Source organism: Muscardinus avellanarius (assembly GCF_963383645.1).
Source record: "Muscardinus avellanarius genome assembly, chromosome: 14".
NCBI lineage: Eukaryota > Metazoa > Chordata > Mammalia > Rodentia > Gliridae > Muscardinus > Muscardinus avellanarius.
This window is the reverse complement of record NC_137800.1, coordinates 11,618,219-11,642,175: the sequence shown is the minus strand read 5'-3', so window position 1 is coordinate 11,642,175 and position 23,957 is coordinate 11,618,219. Positions and strand designations below refer to the sequence as shown.

The 23,957-nt window shown below is 37.1% G+C and overlaps 1 protein-coding gene across 1 annotated transcript in view; it reads left to right on the top strand.

Moving 5' to 3' along the window:
• ADAMDEC1 (ADAM like decysin 1) overlaps positions 1 to 23,957 on the top strand; it is a gene marked incomplete at both ends in the record, with an annotated part of 31,481 nt that overhangs the window by 2,163 nt on the left and 5,361 nt on the right. Inside the window, 13 exons of the mRNA XM_080710209.1 lie at positions 7,668 to 7,744; positions 10,098 to 10,228; positions 13,751 to 13,941; positions 14,784 to 14,860; positions 15,616 to 15,694; positions 16,795 to 16,871; positions 18,729 to 18,915; positions 19,131 to 19,193; positions 20,564 to 20,635; positions 21,159 to 21,328; positions 21,654 to 21,735; positions 22,576 to 22,703; positions 23,685 to 23,862. Coding sequence (XP_080566335.1) covers positions 7,668 to 7,744; positions 10,098 to 10,228; positions 13,751 to 13,941; positions 14,784 to 14,860; positions 15,616 to 15,694; positions 16,795 to 16,871; positions 18,729 to 18,915; positions 19,131 to 19,193; positions 20,564 to 20,635; positions 21,159 to 21,328; positions 21,654 to 21,735; positions 22,576 to 22,703; positions 23,685 to 23,862 — 1,512 coding nt within the window. The remainder of the gene's footprint in view (positions 1 to 7,667; positions 7,745 to 10,097; positions 10,229 to 13,750; positions 13,942 to 14,783; positions 14,861 to 15,615; positions 15,695 to 16,794; positions 16,872 to 18,728; positions 18,916 to 19,130; positions 19,194 to 20,563; positions 20,636 to 21,158; positions 21,329 to 21,653; positions 21,736 to 22,575; positions 22,704 to 23,684; positions 23,863 to 23,957) is intronic.

Sequence of the window (23,957 nt, the reverse complement as noted above, 5' to 3'; positions counted from 1 at the left end):
ATAGAGAAAGCCTCAATTCATAGACCAAGTTTTATGTCTCAGCATTTTCTCCATAGAAGCCATGCATGTCACCAAACTGGCTTTCTGGACTCTCTAACTGTCCTGATAAAGCTCGCTGAGACTTGTGTGTCTTTGGGACCTGTAACTATAACTGACATGAAGAGTCTTCAGGTTATAATCCAGGCAAACCCTTTAGTCTTTCATGTTAACACAAACACTGAAGTCTCAGATAAGAAACAAGGAAAAAATGGGAAGAAAAATTAAGCCAGTCTCAGAAAGGCAAGGGTTGTATGTTTTTTTTCCATATGTTAAAGCTAGAGAAAAAAAAATAGGAAACATAAAGAACTTTAAATAATGTGGAAAGAGGCCTAGAGAGTAGTGGAAGGGGGTTGGGGGTGGAAGTTGGAAAGAAGAAAAAGGAGGACTGAAAGAGAGAAACAGTTCAACTAGTACTGTGGCGACATATGAAGGTGTTACTATCAATGTCACTAACGAGTACGTGGAGCAGAAGAGATGCAGATGGAATACACCAAGAGCTGTGTGCATCAATGTTGTTTTTAAATTTTTTTATTGGTGCATTGTATTCGTACAAAAAGATTTGTGGATACTTACATATGAATGTTTGCGTGACAATGAACCTCACTATGATGTCTAATTGCAATGCACTAATAAAAGTATTTTAAAAAATTAGTAGGGAAACAGGACCTCAGATAAATGAGGGGAGATATTAGTAGAATAGTAGAGAGGGTTGGGAGGAGGGAGGGAAGTAAAAGGAAGAATGATGGAAACTGTTCAAATAATCCTTATATTCATATATCAAGTTATGAGAATCAATGTTCATATTATATAAAGAGAGGGGAGGAGGTTGGATGGGATGTGGGAGAAACACACAATGAATGCTGTGTGTTCCATCACTCTGAGTGTCACTGTAATGTTTAATTACAATGCACCAAAAATAAAATAAAAAATGTAAGAAGACATAGAAAAATTAATTTGGGCTATGAGAGGATACAGGAAGTGGTTTAGATTTAGAATATCCCCCTAGCCCTCATGAGAAAAAAATTAGCAATGTTGGAAGTGGCTTGGTTGCTAAGGACAGGTCCCCGGAGGTACAGCCTTGGGGATCATATATTCTTCTTCCTCCCCTGCTCTCTCTTTTTGCTTTTTTCCTCCATAATGTGAAGAGCAGACCTTTTAGTCATTTTATTTAAAGCGGCCATGCCTGGCTTCGCACACCTGGCCTCACATGGACTGAAACTCTAAATCTCCAAAAACTGTGAGCAACTAGTTTTTCTTCTTCTAGGTTATGTGGTCAGTTGTTTTGGATAATGGCAATGAGAATGTTTTCCAAGACAATACACCATACACAGGAATAAAATTGTAGGCCCTCTTCCTGGCTCTGCCAATAATGACTCTTGTCATCTTATGCAAAAAAAATTTTTATTCTTTGAACATTTTTACATTTTTCGTCTATAAAATGGAATTAAGAGTTCATGAGTTTTTCAACTTCCAAAGAGGGTGCTTTGGTATGAATGTTGAATGTCCCAATCAATAAAGCCAATGCAATAATCAAGGTTTGGTTTGATCCCAGCATGGTGCTTGGGAAGTGATGGAACCTTTGAGAGGAGGAGCCAGTGGAAGCCCTTCATGTCAGATGCCCTTATAGGTGATAGTGGGACCCTGGTCCTCTTGTTCTGTCTTTTGTACCACAGTCACAAGGCGAGCTGCTTTGCTCTGCCACGTGGTCTTTGCCCTGTGCTGTTTCACCACAGTCCCAAACAACAGGGACAACTTAGCATGGACTTGATACCTCCAAAACACTGAGACAAAATTATCCTTTTCTTTTTATTAGTTGATTATTTCAGATATTTGTTTTTGTAACAGAAAAATGACTAGCACATGGGGGTTTTCTAAGAAACATATAAAGTAGTATAAAAATACAAAGCTAAAAAGAGGAGAAAGGGACATGCCTGCAGTTGGTCTAGAAAGGCAGATAACGTGCATTTGCCAGTGACCTATCTGGAGGGTAACTGTGGTTGAGTTTGTTATTGACAAGGACCTGTCTGTACAGGCTCCTGGGTCACGGGTCACGCATCTTTGAACAGGAAGTAGATGTTGGGAAAGGCTTACTTATTTTTTGCACATATTTTATTGGTGAGCTTTTATTTTCTTGACCCTTTCTTACACCTTTGGTGAGCTTTTAGAATTTTTATTTCTATCCCTAGATAGTTTCTTTCTCTTACATTAAGCTTAAATCTGTTAAAACTTCTGGGTCAAATCAAAGCTGTTCTAGATTTGAGTCTGCATCATGCAGTGACTCTGAATTTATATTTTGGAAAAACCAGCAAACACTGAAGTCACAAATATCTTACAGAAAAAGAAATCACAGTGAATTGTAAATTTGATGATAAAAAAAAAACAGAAGAGCATAGGGTAATGAAAAACATAAAGTATAAGCAAGAAAAAATATATCATAATTTATATTTGATATAAATTTATTTCTTTTAATAGTTCTATACAAAAAACCATTGTCACCATTTTAAAAAATTGAGAAAATTGAGATAAATAATAAAATAGGTGTTTTTTTCCCTTGAGATCACATGCTATTTCTATAGCATTAACTATGAAAAGTATTAAAATAAAATTATAAAATAAATTATTTTATCTGCAAGAATAATTTTGTTTATATAGAATGCACTAGAAGAGTTTATATCATGTAGCAGTCACATCTCATGATGCTGTGACCACCCACTCTTAAAACCTTGTTTTCATATCCTCCCATTTTGTTATTTATGATTATCCCAGCAGCCTGAAAGTGATAAATATTCCATAAATCCCTTAATGAAAAATTTTACATCAAGATTCTGGGCATATACTGTTCATGTTATGCATACCTGGTTTTTTTTTTTTTTTTGTGTGTGTGTGGTACTGGGAGTGGAACCCAGAGGCTTTCTACCTCTAGGCTACACTCCCAGACCTATTTAATAATTTATTTGGAAACAGGGTCTCACTAAGTTGCCGAGAGCCTCACTAAGTAGCTGAGGCTGGCTTTGAACCTGTGCGATCCTCCTGTCTCAGCCTCCCAAGCACGGGGATTACAAGCGTGCGCCACCACTCCCCGTGTTTTCTTCTTTTTAAATACAAATATTTACAAACTTTCTATTTATTTTTGATACTGGGGATAAAAAGCTTAACCTCTTCCTCTGCTTGAGACCTAGTTCTAAAGACTGACTAAATAAATATAGAAATAAAATACAGAGGCACAGAGAAAATGTTTATCAAGATAAGGCATGAAAAGTTTGTCAGAGAGATTTCATTTAAGTCTCAAATTATAGAAGGTTTATTAGACTTATAAAAGACAAAGAAGAAAAGTACACTCTAGAGAGAAAGTGGAGATAGTCATAATTCCAGAAAAGATTCAGCATGCTTAAGGCACTATAAGTAAACCAATAAGACTATAATGAACCAAAAAGTTTTATTTATTTTTAATACTTTTATACATATATATCACTCCTAATTAAACATAAACACATTTATGTATATAAAATATAGTAATTTTATAAAAGTGTAATGCAAAAAGAAAATAAGCAGTTAAGAAAAATTAAAAAATAATAAAAGTCATAAAGCCTTGGGCCAGATGTAGCACATGTCAGAAAACATACAACCCTTTGTGTTTAAAGTATGAGCTCTATGCCCAAACTACTTAAAAACAAAAAGTAAACAGATGAGAGAAGTAAACAAAATTGACACAGATTCACAGTGTCCATAAAAAAAATACCATGACCAAGGACAGTAAGACCACACAAACAAACAAAACAAACCAGCCAAAAAATTTAAATCAATTTACCAGAGGAAGCATAGTCCTTCTCACTCTGGAACCTGAAAGAATTTTCAGGATGATATTTCTACTGGATCAAATTAGAGAACTTATTTTTGAACCTTTTTCTTTGCTCCTCACCCCGGTAGCCCCTGGATATACTTAATATATGCACAAAGTTGTCTATGTGCCCCAACTTTACACTCTGATCACACCCATTCAGAGAATAACCCCGACAAAGAACAAGGTATAGGCTGTCCTCAAATGAGAGCATCCTTCCAACCTGTACACCATGAAGTTTTTTTTTTTTTTTCAAAAAAGGAATACCTTGGCTATTCTTATTAACCCTGAAAAAATATTTTCTCTTGTTTTAAAAAAATATATATTGGAGTACATACATTTTCTACCCAAGGAATTCATATCTGAAAACACAAAAGCTTTAGATACATTAATTACATTTTGCATTACTACGCAACCATTATTAACAATGTTTTTTTAAACTCAGCTAATAATTTGATTATACCCAAAAGTTATGGAGGACAGCAGAACTACTAAAATCCAGAAAATAGAAATATTTAGAAGAGTCGATTTAAAAATAATGAATATAAAGAAATACTTGCAAAAATCTGAATCTTTTTATTTTTATAGACTAATTTCTAGACTTATTAGCTTTTTTTTACTAAGTATGTTTAGAATGTTATATTTGCACTGTTACCCTTGCAATTGTTGTATCTATAATCCTTGGAGTAAAAAAATAATAGTAAAGTAATAGACAATTGTCTTCATATAATAGACATCAAAGTTGAAAGTGTTCTTCCCATAATAATGGTTCCAAAATCCACAGTGTAACTTTGCCCACACCAACATTTGGTGTTGTTAGCATTCTGGAATTTTTTTTTTACAAATTTTTTATTGAACATATTTGGTTTACATTTAAGCTATGCTTGGTGCCCTCTTTAATTTAAAATATTTTTACTTAATTCTTTCTTAAGTTTTAAAGGGAGGTACCACTTATAATTTGATATTGCCTTATAGATAAATTAAGTTTTGTTCATTTTTTCTCTACCAATATCACTTGCACACATTATTCTGCTTCTAATTGCTGTCATAAAGTGAATTTTCATTTCAGTTATTAAAAATGTTAGCACTACAATTTCCATGCAATTTTTTCTTTGAAGTGTTTACTTCTATTCCAATAATAACAATAAGGAAGGCCGATCTTGATTAATGAGGGTCTACACCTGAACATGTGTAAAATTATGAATAAGACATGGTTAACTTGGACAACCATTGGTGGGAGGGGGGAAGGGAAAACGGGGGTGGGGGGGAGAGGGCACCAAATATAGTTTAAATGTATACTATTTATGTTCAATAAAAAAATTAAAAAAATAAAATAAAATAATGAGACATGAAAAATAAGAAATTATCAATATTTTAAGAGGAACAACACCTAATATGATCCATTGTTATTATTGGAATAGCATTCTGGAATTTTAAGATACTCCTTTTGATACATTATAATTATAGGTCATAGTGTAGGCAAAGTCTTAAAAGCAAACACACACAATAGGTCATGGCGTGTTTCTTATCAGCCTCCTCCTGGCTACCCACCCTTCCTGTACAAATAGTGAGAATGGCAGTGATGCTTTTATACGTGAACCCAGCATAATTTGAACTGTCTCTTCCATCAGTCCTTTCTTTTCCTCTCCCAACTTTCCTCCCCTATCTCTTTCTACCAGTTCACAGATCTCTCTTCTCTATTATCTCAGAGTTGTGTGGTGGTATCTCATTGTTGTTTCAATTTGAAATTCTTAGTAATATATAATGTACAGCAGTTTTCATATGCTTTTTGCCAGACTCAGCCTTTGGGTTGATCCAGGCACTTTTATTCTTCTGCAGCTGGAGATGGCGCTGCAGATAGGAATTGTATTGGAGTCCTGTGATTGCTCCTCAGGCCTTACATCTCCTTGAGCTGACTCAAGTGACCTTGGCCCCTACCCGCACAGTTCACAGGGTTTGGTGCAATAGCATCTTAGCACAGAAACCACTAACTATTTGGTTTATACTTCTGCTTTCTTCTTAAGACACACACACAGAGAGGTTAAAAGGAAGAAATATAGCTAGGCTGATATAATTAGATTTTATAGGAAACAGGAGCCTTTAAGGATCCCCTCAACTGAACAATCTAGTTCTAAGTAAATGTCATGGGAAAAGAAAACATGTATATCTTCACCTTCATTTTTTAAAACGTCAAGATTTCAAGAGGCACGGTCCCCACCCCCCTCTGTTTATCCCTCAGAAGAACTAAAGGAACTGGAAAATTCTTCTGGAGAATGTGGGAATGGATATGGGCTCATATGGGACCTACATATGCAGCTTTGGTTTGAAGCAAAAGGTAGCTTGACAGATGATGATGGTGATGATGATGATGATGATGGTGGTGGTGATGATGATGATGGTGGTGGTGGTGATGGTGATGATGGTGGTGGTGATGGTGATGATGGTGATGATGATGATGATGGTGGTGGTGATGGTGATGATGGTGGTGGTGATGGCGATGATGGTGGTGGTGATGGTGATGATGATGATGATGATGGTGGTGGTGGTGATGGTGATGATGATGGTGGTGATGATGGTGATGCTCTTCTGTCTGCTTCCCAACTTTGGCTTGAACATAGGGCTGAGTGCATCTCTGCAGTATCTAGGACAGATCCTGGCAGACTCAGGAATAAAATTAGGATGATAGAGATATTTGTGCATGTGAAGCTGGGGAAATGGAGTCCAAGGAACTCCTGGAAGTTGTCCTGCCACCAGCTCCTCTACATTATTGGTGAAAATGACCTCTAAGCACTCACACGCCTCATGCAGCTTCTCTGAGGACAAATGGTGAGTTCTGGCTTGAGATCTGTCTGCAGGAGGGTGGGAAGTGGTTGACTAGTTGTCTGAGTTTCAAACCCTGTAAAGAGGATTCTTCACCCACAAGGTAACTTATCCACTTCATCCTAGGATCTTGGAAATACCCAAATATTTAGAAATTAACAACACACCAAAATCCCATGAGTTGATGAAAAAAAAATTGGAGATATTTTTAAATTAATGATAATGAAAATAAAAGAAATATAATTTTGTTGGGTAGTACTGGGGAATATATATTCTAATGCTTATGCTATATGAGAGGTTTAGAGTAATTTAAATAATAAAAATTAAAATAAATAAAAGAAAATTAAAAATTTTTTAAGTAAAATAAACTAGTGTATAATAAAATAATAAAATAAATTAACAAGTCATAAGTTGATTACTTGAAGGGTTAAACTGACAAGCCTTTACACAAACACATCGACTACGGAGAGAAAGCAGAAGTTACCAACATCAGAAATAAGAATGAATCAGTGTATTACAACAGATTCTTAGACACTGAGAGGATAATAACCTAGAAATATGAAAATGTCATGATAACAAATGTAATGACTTAGATAAAATAGAAAAGTTTCTTTAGAAATGTAACCAGAAAATGGAACTTATGTCCTATACATATTTTTTCCCACAAAAATCTTCATACATTAAATAAACACAAAAATATTCTAGAAGGTGTAAAGTAAAAGGTAGGCCTTCTAGGACCTCAGGATGAGACAATGAAAATGTTTCCAGGATATGTAAGGAATTCAAAAGAGTTTAACATAATAATAATAATAATAATACAATTAAAGAATGGAAAAATGAACTGAAGGGACACTTGACAGAGAAGAAATAAAATGACCCACAAATACACACACATGAAAATACTACCTGTGTGTTCATGTATATTGCAGCACTGTAGCCCAGATAAGGCTATATCACTGTGTGGTAATAGCACCAGAAACACAGCTCACTACATGAGGGAGTTCCAGAGGATCGGGAAAAGCTCAGACTGGGAAAAAAGCTGGTTAGGTAATTCCAATGTACTCATATACTAAACAGTGCTGTGAGCATGACTGCCACTCCAACACTGGTCACAAGCAACAGGTTTTTTCTGGGCAGCAGAGTATTTTTTTTCTTTTAATTTTTTATTTGTTTTTATTTAAGCATAATATTCGTGCTTATTTATAGTGTACCACATATAATGTTTTATGTGGATATTTTGATTGATGCATTTCAGAGCAAAGACTAACACATTTCTCTCCATGTCACATCTCACACCAACCCACTGACTCAGTCTTGCAATAAGCTTCCTTCGTAAGCTAGTTGGTGCAGATAACAAGAAATGCTTCTACGTTAGTGATGTGGAAGACAGGCATTAAAGATCGTCTAGATAATTCAATGTAAACCATCTAATTTCTCTGGATTATCTAAAAAGTGAGAATTGTATCTTTTAACTATCTATACCTGCTGTTATGATGACCAAATAAAAATAATACAGGCGAAGGCCTTTGAATGCAGAAGGGCTTGTTGACATTTTTGTAGATTCCACTATCCTACTTTCATTTCTAGCTCAATAATATTAAACAACTTTCCCAGATCTTCAAAAATATTTATTATTTTTATTATTCTGAAACATGCCAAAATTTTACAAGTTTTATGGGAACAAAATTCTCTGTAATCAGGATGTTGGTCATAATTTTTTAGTTTTATGATCACAACTTAAGTCCTGTTTAGTCAATCCTTGAATATTGTGTTCATAAGGATTTGCACATGTGCCATTTCTTATTTCCTCCAGATGCACTGAGTAAACAATTTGTTCACTATTATTTCCACAGTTCTAATTTATAGACTAATATACAGCTATCTTATAAACAGCATCAATATCACAGAGAGAGAGTTATTTCAAACTTCTTTCACTGTGTATCTTAAATCAGGAATGGTAGGGCAGCCTGCAATTTCAGTACTTGGGAGGCTGAAACAGGAGGATTCAAGGACAGCCTCAGCAAGTATTAATACTCTTATCAGTCTAGTGAGACATTGTTTCAAAATTAAAATAGGGCTGGGGTGTGTAGCTCAAAGGTTTCTAGAAATCACCTGGGTTCAATCCCAAATTTCATTTAAAAAAAGTACTGGTTCAATGTATTCTGAGAACCTCAAATTGATTTACCATTTTTATTACATAACACCACTTCTAGGAATCTATCCAAAAAAATCAATCAAAGAAATATACATAACCACACTTAACAATATCTTATGTCATTAAAATACATCAACATTCATTAATTAATAGTATTATTTTATTTTATTTATTTATTTTTGGTGGTTCTGGGGGTGGAACCCAGAGGCTTTCTACCTCCGGGCTATATTCCCAGACCTATTTTATACTTTATTTGGAAATAGGGTCTCACTAAGTTGCTGGGAGCCTCACTAAGTAGCTGAGGCTGGCTTCGATCCTCCTGTCTCAGCCTCCCAAGCTCTGGGATTACAAGCGTGTGCCACCACGCCCGGCTCAAGATTATTATTTTATAGTGCTATGCAAAAATACTATGTTTCCAAACCCTTTGTACAAAAAGATTAATTTCTTCCATTTCTTTCCTTCTTTTTATTGCATAAAAAGTGTTGAAAATAAATTTTCAAAATAGAAACAGAAGTCATTTATTGATGTTGGGCCATTGAGTAGCCAATATTTTTCTCTCAATATACTTGATTAATATTTATGTCTATGAAAACGTATCCTTTGTTAATCGGGAAAAGAATTTTTTTAAAATAGAACTCATAGTATACCTCAGACTACTTCATAGGTAGTATAGTTTGGTGGAGGCTAATGTTCTCAGGATAATTTATCTTTGCACATTTCTCTACAGTTCTCTCTGTGGGCACCTATGTTTGTGTGTAGGTGTAACATCAGATAAATTTTGTAAGGAGCTGAAGCTAGTTGATATTGCCAACATCTCCATTTTACACATAAGGAAAATAAGAATCGGAGAGTTTTACAATAAATGTCCTGGTTTGTAAGATACTGCTTGGTTCTCATTTACTTAGAGTCTGTGTTCTCTGTGCTGATTTCTCTAATATGCACAGAATTCTGGTATATTTTTAAATTTGTAGATATGCAAATACATGTGTAATTATTCATACAAGCAACTCAGTTTCAATTTGTATATTCCTATTACTCTGGGAGAACTCAAGACAGGCAGCTCTCCAGATGTAAGATTTTAATGAGCAGGAAACTCAAACATAAATAAATACCTTTCATAAAAGAGGAACATTCTCATGACCTCCACGCTGCAATTTCTTGGCAATTTCCCAACACCATTAGGAAAGGTTCCCCAATCTCAAAAGAAAAGTTTGAGGTCTTTTTTTTTTCTTCCAATTTCTAAAGAGAAGTAGGGGAAGATAAAAACAGGCAGTGGGGAGACCACATCTGCCTGCTGCCTGGCTCTTCCCAGCTACCTGCAGCAGCCATGTCTTGGGTCCTGCTTCCTGTACTCTGGCTCATGGTTCAAACTCAAGGTAAGCACATCTATATCAGCATCTTATATAAAACTCAAGTTACTTGATGGCTATTTAAAGTACACTTTAAGAAAATGACATATGCTTCTATGATCCAAAGATCAATACTCTGTACATTTTAGTATTCCTACCTTTTTCTCTAAAAAACACTATCAGTATATCCGTATCTACACTTTTTGAGTGAAGATATTTTAAATTACTTTATATAAAACATCTATTCTAAGTTTGTCATAATTTTTAAATTTATTATATATTTTAATATATAAAATTCACATTTTCACAATATTTCCCAAAGTAGATGAAATAAATTTATTTATTGCTTTATTTATATTTTTATTAGGAACAAATTTTTATTAATATGTTCATGAATCAAGACCTGTTTGAAAAATCTACATTTTTGGAAATTTCCCTGAGTAATATTCTCAAAGGTAAAATGACAAGGTCATAAGGACCAGTGCTAGAAATATAACTTCTTTTTTTGGTTAAATATTGATAGATAAAACAATTTTATATATGCTCTTTCTATCCCATTAATGCGAATGCTGATTATTTTACTACTGGTCACATGATAGTCATGTTAGACATCAAATGCTGCAAACCTGCACATTTCCATGCATAAACACATTTTCAGTAAATTCCATTTAGTGTCAGGTAAAATACATAACTAAGAATTTACCTAAACTCATTACAAAATTATCACTAGCTTAATGATACTGAAGAAAAGTTGTATATTTAGGGATGGTGCTAGACTTTATATTTCTTATGTTTCTCGCATTGTTGTGCCCTAATACAGTACAAAAAGAAAGGATAAAATAAGATAATTATTAAACTCATCATTATGCTGTGCATACAGATAGCTCAATGAAGGCTTTTCAAATCCATTGACTCAATTCCCATAAAGTCTTCTCATGGTCAGGACTGGATTTGCCTAGCAATTTAGTAAGGATGTCTCTGAAATTGTATCTTTCATTAAATAACCCTACTAATTCTATCATTCTTTGGTTGTTGTGTTGGTTGTTGCTGGTGATTGAATCCAGGGTCTTGCATGAGCATGCATTCTCCATCACTGAGCTCCACCTCCAGCCCTTATCATTGTATTTTCTAAAACACACAGTTCAAAATACCGACATTATCTTTTTTAAAAGTACAATACCCCCTTCACTCCTCACTCACAATCCACTTTGTTATGCTGTGTTGCATCTCTGTAGTATTAATCATGTTCCAATATGCAAATAGTTAAATATTTAACATATATAATATATTATATCTATGTATCTTTCTGTATAGATAATGATATATAGATGGATGGATATGTAGGTAGGTAGGTAGGTAGGTAGGTAGGTAGGTAGGTAGATAATGGATGGATAGATTAGAAGAAAGAAAGAAAGAAAGAAAGAAAGAAAGAAAGAAAGAAAGAAAGAGAAACTAGGGAGGAAGGCAGGCAGGTAAGCAAAGAAAGAGAAGGAAATAAAATATATAGTCTTTTTCCATTCTACTGTGAATTGATTTTTGTATTCATTAAACAAGACACTATTGGATTTAGTTTTTACTTTACAAGTTTTGCAAAGGCCTTTGGCTAAATCAGATTGCAATCTGTTCTTATAAAATTCTCCCAAATCCAAATAATGTTAAGAGAAAATAATAAGGTACGAAACCAGATACTTGGAGGGCTTTCCTAAAATTTGATGGTCAGCCCTAGAATTGGGACTAGATGTTATTAAATTCACACCAATTTCATTTTACTCTAATTTTTTATTTCAAGCCCATGGCTTTTCTCATTAATGGATTCATACTCTCTTTTGCAAAAAGAACATTAATAATGCAGTTTTAGATTTTGTTTTAGTACATGACAAATCAGTCCCGAGAATTCTTCTTTTGTTGTTTCTCTTCAGTTCGCGTCTCCTTAAATCATTTTTTTTTTTTTGTACTGGGGATGGAACCTAGGAGCATTCTACCTCCGAGATACATACCCAGCCCTATTTTTATTATTTATTTTGAAACAGGGTCTCACTGAGTTGCAAAGGGCCTAAGTAGCTGAGGCTGTCTGTGAACTCTGATCCTCCTGACTCAGCCTCCCAAATGCTGGGATTACAAGCATGTGCCACCACGCCCAGCTCTTAAACGTTTCATGTCAATATGATCTTTTTTTCTCTAGTAATGGCCATAAAACCAACTCCTGAATTAAAGTACCACGGGATAGTGCATCAAAACAACTTCAGTTTCTTATAGCAGGCAAGTGTAGAATCACTTGGTGTCTCCAAATCACTCAGATTGTCACAGTGAATGGGAAACTGGCTTTAATCCCAGACATTTATGGGTGAAAGTGTGAGCTTTCAAAAATAAGATCGCCCTTCTACGAACAATTGGATTTAAAAAAAAAGCATGCTTCCATTTTTCCTAGAATGGTGCAAGATAATTTTAGATATTTTATCTCACTCAAGTTTTACATAAATCTCTGTCTTGGACAATGAATGATGAGATGACAAAGTGACTTCTGTAAGGTCATTTAGGGTATAAGACCACATCTTTGGCCAGTATTTTTTCCTACTATTTATAAGCAACAAAAACTGTCTATATGATGTAAATTCATGTACAGCAAGAAGCACATTTAGAAACGTTTTTTCGTTCTCTCAGTTGCTTTAAAATTTCCCCAAGAGAGGGCAACAAAAACTTTATTCCCTGAGGAATCTGTAGCCCTGAAGGAACTATCAGTAGGAGAAAGAGCATCGTGGTCTATTGGCACACAGGGGAGTATAGAACCACTGCGAGTAGAGTTTCTCCTAAGAATGAATCCTTGGCTTCATAGAAAAAATTTGACTTTTGGGGTGGGTAGACAGGTGTCTTGCCACAGTGAGAAAGATACAGAGAAAAGGAAAAGCAGAGGGCCCTGGGAGTATTGAGAGAAAAGAGGAAAATCACAGTTTTGAAGGGGACTGTAGGGAAAGAAGGGACTGGATTAGGTCAGCCAGACTTCCTAGCCCACCAATTTCTAGATCAAGACTAAACATTTCTGCTCTCAGTGGTCCAGGGTTTGTATACACAGTGGATCATCTAAAGAACTCTTTCATCCTTAGCATGTATTTGTAGAATGAGCTGAGATAGAAAAGAAATTGTAATCAAAGATAATGTCGGAAATACAAGTTGTGTGTATGTGTGTGTGAGTGTGTGTGTGTGTGTGTGTGTGTGTGTGTGTGTGTGTGTGTTACTGGGGATAGAACACAGGGGCGTTCTACATTTGGGCTAAAACCACAGCCCTATTTATTCTTTTACTTTGAAAGAGTGTCTCACTAAATTGCAGAGCCTGATGGTGAACCTGCGATCCCCCTCTCTCAGCCTCTCAAGTACTGGGATTACAAGCACTGGGATCACAAGCGTGTGCCACCATGTCCAGCTTCAACTGGATCTATTAATGTCATGCTCTAGATTCTAAACATCCTTTCAACAAACCAGCTAACCAAGCCAAAACAAAACAAAGCAAAAACCTTTAAGTCTTTTATATCAACAGTATCTCTCTTTCTCTAGCAATGGCAATGAAGCAAACTCCTGAATTAAAGCTCCGTGGAATCGTTTATCCTAAACAACTACACATTACACATAAAGGAGAGATGGACAGCAACCAAACCAGGAGGCGAGGCAAAGAGGTAAGCGATGGCGAGGACAGTGTGTGGCGGATTCTACAATCTCAAGAGACCAAGTCTCTTCCACCAAGAGAAGTGATGGCACAGTTAGCATCCAACGGCTTTGTCTTGACGCCTCTTTACACAGATCTTCTTCATCCAAAAGACAGCATCTGATTTCTCAGAACGCCTTTCCAGTTTAGTAGCAGGGAAATAACTGCTTCCATAATTTGGAAAAGGTAAAAATGCCTGAGATTTCTACACATTTTGAGGGGGAACAGAAGATTCCAGGAAGGGTAGCCACCCTTAGCAGGAGCTGTTCCTACTACTAACCTTCTCAGTCTTCCCCACATCCCACCTTTCTCTAGTCGACTTCCTTTCTCTTAGCCATTTTGTCTATGTTGGAGAATTTAACTTTATTTCAATTGCTTAAAATGTTTTCATTTATTAAAGTTATTAACTCTCTACATTGTTACAAATATCTCCCTTATTTTATAATTCTATGTTGCGGTACTGAGGATAGAACCCAGTGGCCTTTTATCTCTGGGCTACACCCCCAGACCTGTTTTATATTTTTGTTTGAAAACAGGATCTCACTAAGTTGCTGAGAGCCTTACTAAGCTGTTGAGGCTGGCTCGGAACTTGCACGCCTCCTGTCTCAGCCTCCCAAGTACTGGGATTACAAGCATGAGTCACTTCGCCTGGCTTAGTTTTATTTTATTTAATGCTGTACATTATTATTGGTTTTCCTTAGTACATTTGGATTGATTTAAAAGTAAAAATGTCTGTCTTATTAAAAGCACAAAAGAACTGCATTTGGCCTATATGCATTTGTAAGTGTTTTCCTAATATATATCATGTATATTATCATTACACTATAATTATATGGACTCCAAATATAAATTATACGATACAATTACATTATTAATTATTTTTAGGAAAGATACGCACCTGAAGTTCAGTACCAGATTATATTAAATGGAGAAGAGATCATCCTTCAATTACAAAAAACCAAGTAAGTTGTTCTTTCTGAAAGCTGAATCATTATAGTGTGTGTGTGTGTGTGTGTGTGTGTGTGTGTGTGTGTGTGTGGTGTGTGAATGTGTGTGTGTGGGGGGAATCTTCCTGGCACTATATTCAGTCTAGTGTGGTTGAAAATAGAGGACACAAAGCACATTGAGCTTTAGATTATATTAATTTGTGTTAATGTTACCTAAGAAGGTTGATACTTTCCTAGGAAATTATATGCAAAATGTAAAAGAGCTGGTTATATAAATAGCTTTCTTCCTTGAACTGTTTATAATGTACTGAAAACTGTTTCTTCTTGGGTAAACTCCAACCTTAGATGTGACTTTCCACTATTTTTATAGGACTGTGTGTCCAGGGCTGATCCGAGGGGATGGGGCTCCTCTGAGCTCTAGAGGACTCGGTCCACCTCCTCAGAGGGCACTGGTTCCTTGTGCACACTTGTGACCCAGTTCTGAAGGTCATATAATTGGTGCAAAGAATCCTTAAGTGACACATTTGAAGGCAAAGAATCTGCAGACAAAAGTAGATGAAGACATTTCTCCCTTTGGATTTACTGGGCATGACTAATGCTTTGATTTACTCCAGCAGCAGGGTTCCCATGTTGGAGAAGAATGAATGGTCCCAATGTCAACTATTTCCTCATTCTAGACATTATTATTCCTTTAGTGCTGGAGATTATGTCAGGTACATCAGCCTTTGTCACCATGCTGAATGTATCATGCAGTTTTCTGCTCCCTAAAGGCATATCCTGGGACCAGACTACACTGAAACATATTACTCACCGGGAGGAGAGGAAGTCCGCAAAAGCTCTCAGAGCATGGTAAGGGCGATGCTTCTCCGAACTCTTCCTGGGATCTGCCCTTGCTTGGTAAAATGCATAGGTCCACAGATAACTTTGAAAACAATCACATGACCTGAAACCATAACATTCATTTGTGACTGCTGAGATAACAGGTGGAAAAAAATCACAACCAGCTTTTAGAAGGAGGAGCAAGAGGAGGCATCTGTGTTGAGTTCTTAGAAATTACAAGAAGCCTACTTGTGTCTAGACCAATTTATTCATAGGTTAGAAATACTCTCTCCTAAGGTTATTTGAAACCCCATGCCCTTATTTACTGATGAAGATAGATGCATTTATTCTATAGCTAACAATGGAATATCAATTATTGAATTAATATATTTGTACCTGGTAAAATCGTCATCCTATACGGCAATGCTAGGAACTAGTTTTTAGACTAGAGAAGCATGGGATAAGCCAGTAGAACATGCCTGTAATCCCAGTATTTGATAGGCTGAGACAGGAGGATTGCAGGTCCAAGGCCAGCCCCAGCAACTTAGAAAGATGCTCAACAATTTAGTGAGAGCCTACTTCCAAATAAAATAAGAAAGGAAGAGAGAAGGAAGGATGGAAGGAAGAAAGGAGCTAGGGATGTGACGCCTCGATTCAGTCCCCACTTATGAGAGAGAGGGGGGGAGGGAGAGAGACTATGAATAAGAATGAATCATGGCATAGATGATCATGGAAGAGGAGGCTCAGTGCCTGTGGCACTCAACACAGGGAGCTGAACTCTTGCAGATCAGCCCCACAACCTGAGGGGTTTGCTGCTCCTCAGAGAAAGCATCTGCGTTCACATGAGCCCACTTAAGTACAACCTCCTCGATTTTACCTCAGTACAGAAAAACACTGCACATGCTGAACATGGAGGGTGTCCAAGGTCGATCGTGGTACAAGTCAACAGACCTCTGAAGTTCTTGCTGCTTTAGCTTCTGGGAACTGTTGGGGGCATGATCACTCCTTCTACCTGCCCTCCATATTTAAGATAGTGGCTTCCCCACTATTGTGAGTCCCTTACTCTCACAGTGTATGTCTATATAAACATGTATCTAAGGTATATATGTATATATGTTTTTCTACTCCAGAAACACTGTTACTATGAAGGTCATGTCCTAAATGAAAAGGACTCTGTTGCCAGAATTAGTACCTGTGACGGACTGAGGTGAGAATTGATACCAACAATATTCAATATCAAGCAACATTTGGCTATCCACAATTATCTTCCTGAGTATTATGTCTTCTTACTATGTGGGTAATTTTTTCTTCTTCAGAAATTGCTGAATATATATGGCTAAAGTGGAGAATTAGTTACAAACATTTCCTCATCTACTACCTTAGAAGTCAGGCCCAGCTCAGTTTCAGTGAGAGACCGTGGAGATATTTGGGTCTGTTTCCAAGTTCATCTTTCTTTCTCACTTTCTGGAGGCATCCTGTCTGATTTTTTAAAGATTTTCTGAACTGCTGAGTTGTTCATTCATCCAAAGTAATCGTAGGTCATAGTAATCCACATTATGTTGATAGATTCCAGAGCATTTGGCTTAAAAAAGCAACTCAGAACACATATTCTTTTTTATAAAACTTTTTCTTCTTTTTTCTCTTTCTTTTTCTTTCTTTATCCTTTCTTTCTTCCTTCCTTTCTTTCTTTCTTTCTTTCTCTCTTTCTTTCTTTCATCTCCTTTCTTTCTTGGTACTGGGGATTAAATCCAGGAGCATTCTACCTCCAAGCTACACCCCAGAGTTATTTTTATTTATTCTTTTTTTTTTTTTTGGTGGTACTGGGGTTTCTGGAAGCCCTTCTACCTCTGGGTTACACTCCCAGACCTATTTTATATTTTTGAAACAGGGTCTCTTATGCCAGCGCGGCTGGCTTCGAACCTGCGCGATCCTCCTGTCTCTGCCTCCCAAGCGCGGGGATTAACAAGCGTGCGCCACCACGCCTGGCGTTATTTATTCTTTATTTTAAAACAGGGTCTTGCTATGTTACAGAAGGCCTCACTAAGTAGATGTAGAAAAGGTTGGCTGAGGACCTGCAATCTTCCCGTCTCAGCCTTTCAAGTATTAGTACTATAATTGTGTACCAGCATGCCCTGCTTGGAACACATATTCTTAATCAGGATACAGATTTCACTTACTAAGTGATGTTGACATTTTACTTCACCCTAATGTTGTAGACATTCTTAACTAACAACTAAAATAAACTCAACCTATAAACATAAGAGTAACAGTATCAGAAAGGAATTCTAACCTGCAACTGTCTTTTAAACTTAATTTTTAAAGTACAACTGTGCATATTTATGTTCATGCAGATAATTCTTATCAATCAGGGGAAATTCAGAGTAAGAAAAAAAGACAATTAAAGAATAATGATGCCATAAAATTTTACCTCTGAATGATCACTAGTATTCACATTTATTATGCTTGTTGGTATACATGACTGAAATATGAAATAAATACATACTTTCTCTTCTGACATAGTTTATACTTAATAAGATACCATATGTTTTTCCATATCATAAAATATCTTCACAGACATAGTTTTTAGTGGCTTTTACATCAGGTTTGTAATATTACATCACATAGATGCACTTTTTATTTCTTAACTATTATCTTAAGCCACTACTAGATTCCTTAAGCCACTATTAGACCCAATCTGTATTCTGGTTGACTTGCTAACCCTTCTTTCTCTCATCTGGGGTTCTACTATCTAAACATTACTTTACCACCGTATTCCTAGCTTCTGCCAAGAAATATTTGTTAGATAAATAAACCTTGGGAAAACTTATCAAGCTCATGGTGTCCAGTCCACATTCCTTTGGGATTGCTTTATTTTAGTGATTCTTCAGAATTCTCTAGGTAAATAGCAGAGACTTCCTCTTAATATTGGCAAGTACTGATTACAAATTAAATGAACAGAAACTCGTGTGGAATCGGGATGGAGCGAGAGTCATTGCTCCATCCTGGGCAGCAGGCATGGCCTGCGTGTCGGGGAATACTGAAATCTAAGCCCTCTGCCTTACAGAGGATACTTCACACATCATCAGCAAAGATACCTGATAAAGCCTCTGGAAAGCACAGACCAGAGAGAACATGCGATCCTCATGTGTGACCAGGAGGAAACAAACACTGCAAGTCACGCGTGTGGTGTGAGAGCAGTTGGCAGGAAACGAGGCCATCCTCGGACTTCTAGGTCCCTCAAAAGCCAGGAGGTGAGCGTGGCATTCCACATCGTCATCTATCCCAACCGTCTCAGCAGTGACGCAGGATCTGTGGATCTGCTCAGCAGTGACTGTCCTGTACAAAGCCTGCAATGTATTTACTTATTCTTCAATTTAATTTCTTACTGGAAAAAGTCATTGTGTAAATTTTGAATCCCTTCAGATAAAGATAATCATTAACAATGCTCGTTTTATTATTTGTAAAGCAAGAAGACCTTTTTCGGGTGCAGAAATACATTGATCTCTATTTGGTCCTGGATAATGCCTTTGTAAGTATGAAGTACACGTGTCCCTTGGACAGTTTACTCAGCTTTGAAGTTTGCATACCAAGCAAAAGCAGTAACCTTCTGTTAATAATAAATTTTGTCCACCTGCTTTTCTTGGCTGCTCTATGTTGTCAGCAATAGTCTTCAATCCCCATCCTCTTTTTTTTTTTTTGGTGGTACTGGGGATGGAACCCAGAGGCTTTCTACCTCTAGGCTATACTCCCAGACCTATTTTCTATTTTATTTGGAAACAGGGTCTCACTAAGTTGCTGAGAGCCTCACTAAGTAGCTGAGGCTGGCTTTGAACCTGTGCGATTCTCCTGTCTCAGCCTCCCAAGCGTGGGGATTACAAACATGTGCCACCACGCCCAGCCCCCATCCTCTTTTTAAAAAATATTTTTATTGGCGCATTTTACTCATACATCTTAATGGGATAAAAGATGGTGGAGACACACATGCACACATCACCCAGTTAGCCCTTACCCAATTCCCGCCCCATTCCCTCCCCATTCCTCCTCCCCATGCTTGGCTTAGTAATTGGCTTTGATATGTTTGTTTAAGTACATCATGTGTTTTAGAGAATTTCCCTCTTCCCCCCTCTTATCCCCTCAGGTCACCTTATTTGCTCATCTATAGAATCTCCTTCTTCATCTGGAGTTCCTCCTGTTATCCATTTCTCCCTAGCTTTCGCATATAGGGAAAGCATCTGTTTTCTTTTTATTTTGTGACTGACTAATCTCACTTATCATAATGTCCTCCAGTACCATCCATTTCTCTGTAAATGATGTAATTGTGTTTTTCTTTATGGCTGAGTAAAATTCCCCTTTAATAACCATCTGTCATCAACTGCTTAGCTATTGGCAATATATTTAATACCATATAGCTGGAGCCAATCAACCATGAAAATAAAAAGTAAGATAAAAGGATAGGTTATTAAAGCATGAGTTATTTTTATATTTCAGCATAAATTATATATTTAATACAAATATTCTATAAATTAGACATAATTATACATAACTTATAAATTTTATTTCTATGTACTAAAAATACTAAAATTGATGCTCTTACCTAGTCAATATTTCTTCATAATCAAACTTTAGTTGATATTGAATTGGTTTAAAATATTTAAATTATTAATTCTACTAGTTCAACTTAGGGATGAATAACATTGAAATTTTATGAGTGCCTAATGTTTATATTATCAAAAAACTCATGCATATGACATAGAATTTGTTGAAACAGTCTTACATAAGGTAGCCATGGAAGGAATGAGTGTTACTGGTATTAAAAGGGTAGTTTTTTTAATCTAATGTGAGATCTTGAACCCCATCAATTTCCTTTTTTAATGATACTTTGTGTTTTGTATTTTACAGTATAAGGCTCATAAGGAGAATGTCACTCGTATTAGAAGCTTTGTGTTTGATGTGATGAATCTCCTCAATGTGGTAAGACGTTTGCCACGCAAGTGTGTATTTTCACATAGGAGCACGGGGCTCATGTGACTTCATACAAGGGGCCAAGGGAGCCCCAGTGTTGGAAGGGCAGCCATCCGGGCAGCCATCCAGGGAAATGTTAGCAGAACAAGGATGCTCATCAAGGCACATACAGTGAGCCCACTGTGGTGGCACACACTTATAATTCTTCAGCTGGGACAAGAGGATCAAAGATTGGAGGCCAATCTCAGCAAGTTAATGAAACCCTCGGTAACTTAGCAAGACCCTTTTTTAAAATTAAAAAATAAAAGGGCTTGGGGTGTAGCTCAGAGGAAAAATAAAATGCCCCTGGGTGTAATTCCCAGTGCCAAACCACAAGCAACAAAAACAAAAGCACTCACCATAGCAAAAGCAACTCCTAGTATTTCTATTTTCAAAAGGGAAATTTCGCAGCTATGGTTTATCCCTGTTTCTGTCACTTGTGGTTACCAAAAGCTCTGAAGCATTAAACAAAGAAAAAATGTTCTTTCCACAGATTTACAACACCATCGACATTCACGTAGCCTTGGTAGGCATGGAAATCTGGTCAGATGCCGACAAGATACAGGTGGAACCCAACATAGGCACGACATTTAACAACTTCCTGAGATGGCATTGGTCTCAGCGGGGGCAAAAGATGGCTCATGACCACGCTCAGCTCCTCAGGTGAGCATGTGCTGGCCGGGGGTGGGTGGGTATGTAGGCGGACTAGAGAGACATTCCCTATTTCCCAAATCAGTAGTCAGAGCTCTGATATTCTACCATTAGCAATTCACCAGTGAGGTTTCTGGAGGTCCCTGTAAGATCAATAAAATGGGCTCTTGGATGTGGGGTGGCCATCTCTGGTCATCATTAAGCTGAGGGATAGTAGAAGCTCTTCTGGGGTCAAGTGCAAATGAAGAGGCTAGGCAGCGTGGCTATAAAATCATTAACAAAATCTAATGGTTCCAAAGACTCAGCCTGTGACAGCGTCTCTGTCCCTCTCGCGCAGTGGGGTCGGCTTCGGAAGTGGACGTGTGGGAATGGCGGCCTCCAACTCCTTGTGTTCCCCGTCTTCGGTTTCTGTTATTGAGGTCTGTAGACTTATACCACGGCTTCCGCATTTCTGTATCTCTAGGACGAGGAGTATGTGCTTTGTTCAGAGTAAGCACAGTGAACACTTGCTGAATCCATGAATAAAAATAGAAATGAAATTACTGGTAGATCATGTGCTAGAGATTCCTTGGTTTAGGAAACATCAGCCCTGCCAAAAGGGCCCAAGATTTTGTTGGTGTTACAGAATAAAGCAGAAATATTGAGGCAGAAACAGGGCCCAGGGGTCCTCAGTTGCCTGCAATAGCTTTAAATTAGTCATCTAATTTTTTTTTATGTTACTGGGGTTCCTGGAAACTCTTCTACCTCCGGGGTACACTCCCAGACCTATTTTTTTTTTTTTAATTTGGAAACAGGGTCTCTTAAGCCAGCGAGGCTGGCTTCAAACCTGCGTGATCCTCCTGTTTCCGCCTCCCAAGCGCGGGGATTACAAGCGTGCACCACCACGCCCGGCAGTCATCTGATTTAAATTTGGCATCTGTGGCCAAAGAGGCCAGACAAGAAAGAAAGGGGTGTGAAAAATGTCATAGGCATCATCGCCATAGTTCTAGAGACTTGAGTCCCTGTTATGACGCCTATCAACACTTTCTATGAGGAATGTAATCAATTCACCCATTGCTTCCTAAGAGCGTTGTGTCGACCAGTTCAGCAAACATTTATTGAGCACTGATCCAACTCTTTCAAATGTTCGCTCAGGCATCAGCCACAGCAGGCAAGCAGCTCCATGACTCAGTTTTGGTCTCTCAGTTATTCTCTTTTAAATAATGCATAGCAACAATAGAGAACTAGTTGAGTAAAATAAGGAGTAACATTTTTTACAGGCCAATAAAAATAATGTGGCTCTTGTCGGGGTGATATCACATGAGCTGGGCCATGCTCTCGGAATGCCTGATGTCCCGTACACCACCAAGTGCCCCTCGGGAAGTTGTGTGATGAATCAATATCTAAGGTAAGAGTGTGTCTCCCGAGAGTTAAAAACAATATTTTCCAAATATTATAGAAGTTAGATGTACTCTGTACATGGTGGATGGATATCCCTACCCCTTATACACACACAAAGGCTATATATCCCATCCTTCAGCCTCCAGGTAGGCTCTTAACGCAGAGGCTTTACCAAATATCAAGGTTTAATCATAAAGATTTTCAAATATGCCAAGATAGAGTTCCAAATTATGGTGACCATATATCATTTAAACTTAAAATTACTTTAACTTAAAGTGACATCATGGCTTCTAAAAATGCTAGCATAGCTAAAAAGATATCTATACCTTTATATATCCCCCATCATCAATTAAGCAATCAATCCATTTTTATATATTTGCTAATTGTCTGCTAATGTCAGTCACTTTGCAAGGACTTGGAATACAAAAATGAATAAAACAGGGGATCCTTGCCCTGGAAATATTTTAGTCTACTGTTAACTATATGATCTTGTCTCTTGCCCAGAAAGATCCTACTTATTGGAAGTAAATAAATACAAACATAAGTTTAAAAAGATGAATAAAACATATCTTGTCCTTGAGGTGTTCACAAAAAGGAAGAGAAATATATCCAGAAACTCTCGAAGCACTATTTCCCTTTACTGGTCATTATTATTATCTTTTATGTCTGTCCCACTGTGTGAGGCGAGTGGATGTAACACAACGACATTCATCCCCGTTGTTATTTAGGACAGCACTGAGATCCATGGGAATTTAGATTCTTCCATCTCCACCTCTGGGTCTCGAGGAAAAAACAATTTTCAGTAGCAAAATGTGCACGCTCTGCGGCCCACCACGTATAACATCGTGTGGTCCTTAACAGCTACTGAATTTAGAATTTCCATTTCACTGGCTAATATAGTTAGAAAAGTTAGATTTTTTATTTATCTATCACAAAAATACCATCACATTGTATATCACATCATTTCTCTGTACTTTTCCGGTTACAGTTCAAAGTTCCCTAAGGATTTCAGTACATCTTGCCTCTCAAATTTTCAAAAATACCTTCTATCTCAGAAACCAAAATGCCTGCTGCAAGCACCTCTTCCTAAAAATATAATAACAAACCCAGTGTGTGGGAACCAGCTTCTGGAAGTAGGAGAAGACTGTGACTGTGGTTCTCCGAAGGTATGAAAATACATGTGAGCTAACAGGTTTTAGAGATTCACTGGGGTATAAGGATTATGCAATTTTCTTCCTTCTATTTTTTTTAATGTGCTTTT